Raw genomic sequence first — 8,840 nt, 5'->3', positions numbered from 1 at the left:
TTTTGAGGCATTGACAGCTTCTATATCTGAGGGTTTTTATCTCTTTTAGTTCCCTTTTCCATATCACTTTTCTTTCTTAGATTGTTATTTCTGAAACATCAGTTATCTATTCTCGAAGACGTTCGAGTTTGAATTGATAAAAAATTTACTGACATTTTGGTTTCACCCTTATTTAGACTTAATTTTACAAACTAAAACATTGCGTGATTCTGCACATAGAAAATAAAATTCGTAACAATACAATCGGTTGATAATATTTATGCACATTGATTTCGTGAACACGGGAAAGCATTAAAGAAGGTACACAAGGACCTACACACAAAAACACGCACGCGCATTAGTTTCTCTGAGTTACACCGTGATTGATTTAGTGTTATTACTAACCTGGGATTTTTATTCCATGATATATATATATATATATATATATATATATATATATATATATATATATATATATATATATATATATATATAGATAGATAGATAGATAGATAGATATGTATGTGTGTGTATGCGTGTGTGTGTATATACATATATAATACATTTGTATATAAATATGTATGTGTGTGCATATTAAACTATACATTCAGGAAAAGCATTCAACCATGTACACAAGCACACGCACACATAAACACACGCATCAATTTCTGAGCTTCACCGTGTTTCATCCTGAATATATATATATATATATATATATATATATATATATATATATATATATATATATGATTATATATATATATATGATATATATATATATATATATATATATATATATATATATATATATATATATATATATATTATATATATAAGCAAATACCACGGGAAAATAATAGTCAGAAATCCAAGCGCTTTCGTCTTTACTCAGACATCGTCAAGGAGTTAATGAAGTACAATTGGAGATAAAGGTCCTAGGTACAAAACAAGATCAAGAATACCAGATGGTTAATTGTCAAAAGGGTAAAAATTAAAAGAGATAATCCAGGATTATCGGATATCACATGGTCACAAACCTAACCGAAACTACAAAGTATCTTTACAGTCCAAAACATGTAAAAACTGAATATATTAATTTTGTTGCTTATATTTATCTATAACTTTTTTCATAATGAAAGCATCAAGTTTAAATAAACCAAGATTTAAATTTAGAACATTTCTATTATTTGGCTTGATGAAACAAGATTCAATGATATTCCTTATAACTGTGTCATTACATGGGATTAAGGCTCTTGCTTGACTCCAGTTGATAGGATGGTCTAAATCTCTCATATGTACGAATAATGCATTCGATATTTGCCCAGTTCTCACAGAATATTGATTTTGCTTGAGACGTTGTGAAAGAGATTTACCGGTCTGTCCGTAATAGACTTATCACACTTTTTGCAAGGAATTTCATATATGCAGCCTGGAAGATCTTTAGGAGAATTTTTGATTATTAAACTCTTGACATTAATATTACTGAAAATAACATTTATGTTAAATAACTTTAAAATTCTAGGAATATCTAAAAACCTTTCATCATAGGGTAATTTTAGAATGTTATGCTTACTAAATTCAAGTTTGTCATTAGTTGAATATAATGTTTTTCTAGCTTTTTTCCATGCCACATCTATAAAAGTCCTTGGGTATTTAAGTTTCAATGCAATATCATAAATAGTTTTAATTTCAGCGTCAATAAACTGCGGGCTACAGACACGTAAGCCCTTAAGAACATCCCAGAAAAAAACAAAAAACAGAGAATTTAACATTTTGATGGTGATTGGAGTAGTAATGAACAAAAGAGGCAATATTAGTTGATTTTCGAAAGACTGAAAAGGTGAAATTTCTATCATTTCTATGGACAGTTACATCAAGAAAATTCAAATTACAATTTCTTTCTTCCTCTACAATAAATTTTATAGAAGGGACTAAATTATTGAGATTATTAAGGAATTAATGGAGATTTTCGTGAACTGACCAAATACAGAAGATATCATCCACATATCTAAACCAAATAACTTTTTGGGGCAAAATTCTTGGTAAGAGTTTTGTCTCAAAAAATTCCATGTAAATATTGCTAAGGACAGGAGACAAGGGATTACCCATAGCCATGCCAAACTTTTGTGCAAAAAATTCCCCATTAAAACAAAATTTACTATCTTTGATACATAACCTTATGAGACTAATGAGGTTTGCTACACTTAAGGGAATGTCATGACGTTCTAATTCCTCCTCCAAATATTCAAGTAAGTCATCTACAGGCACTTTTGTAAATAAAGAGAACATTAAAACTAACCATATTAAAATCAAAATTCAAATTTAAGTGATTTGGTTTAGATATGTGGATGATATCTTCTGGATTGGAAAATGTCTCAGGCCTTGGGCATAACCTCCCCCCCACCCCCACCATAATGCTCAAGGCCTGGGCATCAACCCCCCACCCCCCCCACCCCTTTTCCTCTTTAGTGCCATTGTTTGTTCCTTGCAAGCTATTAGGCATGCACTTCCAAATTAAGTTATAACCGGTTCACGCTGGCCATTATTGTTAGCAGTGGACTGGGCAATGATATACTCATCTTTCTTGAGATGCAATGTTTCGTCACTCAATCTGATACTCATCAATACTCACAGAGTCTAGAATTTGGTTTAGTTCTATAAAGACGATTGCGTGGCTATAATGAGACTCCTAACGTCAATGAATAATAAAAGGATCTTATGGACTGTGTTATTATAATTATTGGTCGTAATGGCGGTTTCTTAGAAAATTACCCGATGCGGTGTCTAATGATTCTAAGGAATCGCTGTGTTGCGTAAACTATTTCCCAAATATGCATATTGCAATGAATATGATACAGAAATCAAATACTTCAGTTTCAAGATGTTGGATGTATCAAATACTTCAGTTTCAAGATGTTGGATGTATCATATCTTGTAGCTCACTATGTACCGTGAATGAAACCCGCTTGTTATCTATCTTATGTTGTATGTTTCATAAAGGACTTAACATAACTATGCTGTGAAGGAATGCCATACTACTACTGAATCGGGGTAGAAATGCAAATTATTCAGAAATGTTTATCAAATTAATAATAGTATTGTTTGGCTAAGATCCATATAGGCATTTATTTTTACACACTATAAACACACTTAAATGTAATTTATGCTCCCAACGCCAAACGATCAAACGGTCACAAATAAAAAAAAAGAAACACCTTCATTCCCAAACACCCTCCCCCTCCTCCCCCAAAATGAATTAAAAGAAACGAAATAATCCAGATAATACTGAAATTGTGGTATTGTACTCCAGTGTAGCTTGAAATGACGAGAGCATTTAATTGAAAATGTGTTTAAATGGAATTTTCATTTCGCTATTCCGGCAACTCGGCGACAAGTAAACTGTTTATTATTTTTTCAATTATGAAATGAAAATGAATTTTCGTATTTTGGTCGCGAATGAAATACCTCGTTTTTCTGTAAAATGAATTTTCAACGTATGTATTGGATATGTTATTTGCCACATCGCAACATGAAAATGTGCAAAGTTTTCACCTTTTCTTCCTGACAGGGCAAAAAGTAGGTTTAGTTTTAGCAAAAGGGAAATAAATTGAGTATTCTTGCTACTGACCTTTTATATAATAAACTTTTTTTCTCCTCCTTTCAGAACAACATGATAGTTTTTGATGAAACTGTAGGGATCTTTTCCATGGAAATCCTTCCCGAAGAAAAATACGTGGAAATGAACATAGAAAAAGAGGCTTTTCAACAAAAGAAGTGGTAGTTTTGATTGCTGAAGCACCGGTCGCACGACAACATTCGTTCTTGTCAAAAAGGAAACTTTAATATCTATATATATTTGTAAAGAGTATGACATCGCATCAAAAAATTAGTTGAGAATTATTTGTCATTTAGTAATTACAACATATTCCACTGCAACAAAATTTCAATATATAGTTTAATCTCAACTGGAAAAAATAATGAGTAAAAATAAGCATAAATGAAAATGTATTCTTTTAAATTGCTTACAGCTTCATGAGAGGTACATACATTAATACGTGCAAAGAGAAATATATACATCTTAATTTGAAATCATTCGTTTCCCTTCACTTTAATGGAATGGCTTCTATAGGATATTGTAGGAATCAAAAGGGTCCTCTTATAGAGTTCTTCGGAATATTTGATTATCAATATAGTACCGTTTCTAGGCTCCTGCCCAATTCGTAAAGATTTCGATATAAAAAAGAAACCTATGAGGCAGTTTATATTTCTTAACTTTGCAGATTTTTTCTCTCTAGTCTAGCCGTCATTTTCGTTTACATTAAAATACTATTGAAGAAATATATTTTAGAGTTATGGTAACACAATGTTTACAAGTACATTGTTAGTAAAAGGTCCAGATAATTTATCAGTGGTAGAAACCGAGACTATAAAAGTGTATAAAAAGCATTCGAACCCTATCCTGGGACTGATTTTTGTTTTTGTTTGTTTGTTTGTATTGTGTTATTACGTTGCACGAAACCAGTGGTTATTCAGCAACGGGACCAACGGCTTTACGTGACTACCGAACCATGTCGAGAATGAATTCCTATTGCCAGAAATACACATCTCTGACTCCTCAGTGGAATGCTCGAGAATCGAACTCGCGCCTACCGCTATCCTTGGACTGAAGAAGAGCCCAGGATAGGGTTCGAAAGCTTTTTATACATCTCTATAACATCTCACATTCTACCACTTATATATTTGTAATGAGGATATTTCCTCATTATTCATTTGGTAAACGTGTAACTCGAACGTCAAGGCAAACCACAAACAAACCTCTCTTTCTCTCTCTCTCTCCACCTCTCTCTAGCACTGACACCTCTCTCTCTCTCTCTCTCTCTCCTTCTTTCCCTCCACTCTAACAGGTAATCAAAATGAGAGAGTTGCATCATAAAATAAACATTTATTAAGTAACAAAAGATAATGATCCAAGTCTTACTGACTAACTTAAAAAACCCCAACAGTAAAATGTCTAAAAATGTCTAAACTGTATTGGTCACCAAAAGTGTATTTCCCTCGGGACTCCCTCTCGGTCCCCCATGGTGGTTCTGCTAGAACCGTCTGTTCAAAGACATAGAAACACCCCGGTAAGTACACACACAAGTTTAACAATCAGAGATTAAAGATTGGATATCCTTATAAAAATGTCAAATAGATAACAAGCCACTCTTTGGCTAAAACAGTACAAAACTCACCCAAGCAGCCGGACTATTTAAAACACTATATTATAAAGAGACTCCCGGTGAGCACCACGGCATCCTGCCTTTCTTCCAAAGACGCCTCTATCAAAATCCTCCATAGACTTGGGTATCATAGATTTTAACAGAAAGAGGCGCACATGCACTTACGAACGCACACTTCGTTAGCGCCTCACAATTACTGGCTACATCCAGTTTTCCCAAAGGCACTTTGAGAAGAGTTCATGAACTGAGTACATTGACTTGTCTTACTATGCAGTTTTATGTCACGCCACCCACAGAAACTATTCATCAGCTTTCTCGGGTCGTTGCTTCTCCACATTCCAATAGGTCACAACGAACATATTGGCAATATATTATTAATCAAAAACCCTAGGCGTAATATATTGTTGTGGACCTTATATAAAATTACTCCTGTTCTCGGCCACTAAGATTTTTACACAACTTAAATTGTGTTAATCTTGCCCCAGATTGAACTGGAAAGACTGAACCTGTAATTGCTTTTATTATACCAGATTATGTTTTGTTTTTCTTTCATCTGAATTCCGTCAAAATACGTTGATAATCATATAAATGGATTTGGACAGACAAAAGAAACTAAATAAATTCCAGACTAAAAGATTTAGATATCCACATCATTGTTATTTTATCTGTAAGATTTATCTGTAAGATCACATACTAGACTTATAGTCTTCCTAATTTATCTTATTTTCTTATCTGGTTCGTTAGTTGTTTGTGATGAATGAATATTACCTCCAACGATTAAAAGTAGACCTGTCATTTTTATTTCTTCTTTCTTTCTCACTCTTTTATCTTTTTGTAGCATATGTCGTTAAATTACCCTTGGTAGCTACAAAAAGCATGGAACACGAGTAAGCGTTATCCTTGTAAATTACGTAGCTTTAAAACAGCCACTTTTTTTTATTACACGTAACCCTATTAACATAGGTAGTCCAAAGAGTAATGTGGCTGCTCAGTTGGCAATTCAGGTCGAAATTAAAAATTTACAGCATCTTAGAGGCGGATAAAATGCAATAGAATAAACCTTCTAAAACCACAAATACAAACCAAAGAGTAACACTTCTACCCCGATATTTCTCCACGAGAGGTTCTGTTTTGTAAACATTTAAAAAAAACTCCGCAATGTTCACCACAATTTTTTTTTCCCACTTTCATCACCATTTTGTTGCTCTCATTTCAGGCATATGCCTTTTCGGAATTTGTGGATGCCAATTAGAGACTTTCATTTTTTTGATAACTGGTTTTTGACAAGCTTTTACTTTGGAAATTTATTTTTGTGTTTAAGTCACACTATTTTGCTATTCATTCAACCGTCACCATTCCGATCTCATTCATACGATACAATACCTGGTGCTTAAACGGTCACTGTTCAAGGTTCTTAATTCATAAATATTTGTTGACACGTCCAGCAATGTTTGCTGATCAAAAACAGCCCGTTTCTCATATGGTTTTATGCAACTGAACATCACAAGAACATTCGACGTGATGTGGACAAAATTGTTACCCCTATATCTCGTGAGTCTACAGGAAATTGCCCCCAGTTTTGAATGTTGCTTTGTACTTTGAAAATCATATTATCCAAAGCACGTAGCCTGACGTGTCTGAGTATAAGAACGTACTTGGAATAAGAGCTCAGAATGATCGCAGAGAAATTTTAGAGGTAACACGCAATCAGGGAACATAACGTAGAACAAGACATTGTTTACCATCGGATGAATGACAATAACAACATCCTCTATGACTAATAATTAGTTTAACGGTGACTATATTTATTACGCATCTGATGTTATGTTTAATCTATTTGCTAAATGTGGAATCATCAAGCTGAATCTGGATACAGAATTACCTTTTCATGATACAAAAATGTTAACAGTTAAGCACTCGTTCATTTCTGAGGTTGTGTCGCAAAGGGCTTTGAAAATGGTTTCTTCAATTTGTCCATTTTAGCCAAATTCCGTAAAACGTTTTGTGACTTACTTGTTGCCCAACATTCGTATTCGTGACTTCAGTCATTATAAAAAGAAAGAATGAATAAGTGATGACATCTCTACAATGATCAGATGTCCACTTCGGTCGTTGTACAGGATTTTATTTCTACTTAAATGAATAAAAAGGAAGGCTTCATTAAGAAATAGGTTCCCCTCAAATCTAGTTTCAAGGAAAACTTAACCTTCTTGTCTGAGCTTAGCCGAAACCTGAACGACCCGATAACCTAATTAGTGGTCTACAAGGTTACGATTCCCAGTTATCGTTTTGAATATGACAAAAACGTTCACCATAACTGAAACAACTGAATCAAAAGCATATAAACTGTAAGATATCAAAGACTGAAGTATGTACTAAAAACCAGAAAAGTCTTTATTAGGTAACTGGGAAGGTCGGAAACATTAATAATGACAATTATTCCTAATAAACATGTTTAAATATCTACCTGAAAATGGAACAAGACTTAAAGTGGACGACTTCCCTCGCAATCCTTATGCAGTTGAGTGAATAAAGGGTTTTCATTGTGGCCTCCATATATTTAAGAGATTTCAAAGATAAGTTATTATTCCACTGATGTTTCCATTGATAATCCAAAATACTGAAGTGTTCCAGAAAAGAAAAATTGAAAATGACGAAAATTCAAAGGATCAACATTCATTGAAAAACAATAGTCATTACTTTGAATCGTGGATAAAATTTAAACAGCACCAGCTAAAAAAAATAGAGTACAAAAAAAAAAAACAATATTATTTAAAGGATGGCTATGCTCAGCCTTATGGAAAAAGAGACAAACATAACGTTGAGTTTCAAAGCGTCTCTTGGTTTCATTTTTATTCAAAAGTCGTCGAGAAAATGGAATTCTATTTCCACGACGACAATTTTACATACTCTTGTTGGATGTGGAAATGCGATCGCTGTCATCAAACGATTCGTGACATCCCTTTATTTTTATGAAGACTTTCAAGTAAAATTTGTACATTATGAAAGTTCTTATTGCGGTTTATAGAATTTATTTTTCTTATCATCAACCATTAGTTTTATGATCTTTCTTATGAAGAAAACAATGCAACTTAATCAACTGTTTCCCAGTCCAAGATGAATATGCTCAGAACAAAATTATATTCCTCTTTGATTACTTGATACGATATTTAGCAAGTGGAAAACATTAAGACACAACGTTAACAACACATAATACGCAGGATCCCATACATTCCTCACGACTCAGCTGCCACATGGAGGTCAAGGATCGAAATTGCCTTCGGGAGGTCCCCTGGTTTTTGTTCGGAGAGCATTTCCGACATCTGTTGGAGAACATTTGATATTGCCTATACTCTGTTTTTTTCCATCTGTCCATCCGCCTGTGGTGTCTTTGTATGGTAACACTGCGTCCCGGGCTTTAAATAGTTACGGTATGTGTAAGTTTTAGGTAAATAAAAGGATATCTGGGTGTACATTTGCAACTGAAAAGTGTTTTAATATTTTACTGTATGCGAAGTACACCGTTAATATTCGAAATAGGATATTATTATTATTGTTGAATGTAAGCTGAATGTAACTATCTAAAGCCCGGGACGCAGTGTTACCATACGGAAACACCACAGGCGGATGGACAGATGG

At 33.7% G+C, this 8,840-nt stretch overlaps 1 protein-coding gene across 1 annotated transcript in view; it reads right to left on the bottom strand.

Moving 5' to 3' along the window:
• Positions 1–8,437: 8,437 nt before the first annotated feature.
• Positions 8,438–8,840, bottom strand: part of LOC135196097 (bestrophin-3-like) — a 9,391-nt gene continuing 8,988 nt past the window's right edge. Inside the window, exon 7 of the mRNA XM_064222555.1 lies at positions 8,438–8,524. Coding sequence (XP_064078625.1) covers positions 8,438–8,524 — 87 coding nt within the window. The remainder of the gene's footprint in view (positions 8,525–8,840) is intronic.

The sequence above is a fragment of the Macrobrachium nipponense genome, chromosome 23 (assembly GCF_015104395.2).
Source record: "Macrobrachium nipponense isolate FS-2020 chromosome 23, ASM1510439v2, whole genome shotgun sequence".
Taxonomy (NCBI): Eukaryota; Metazoa; Arthropoda; class Malacostraca; order Decapoda; family Palaemonidae; genus Macrobrachium; species Macrobrachium nipponense.
The sequence above is the reverse complement of the archived record's forward strand: the minus strand, read 5'-3'. Positions and strand labels throughout refer to the sequence as shown.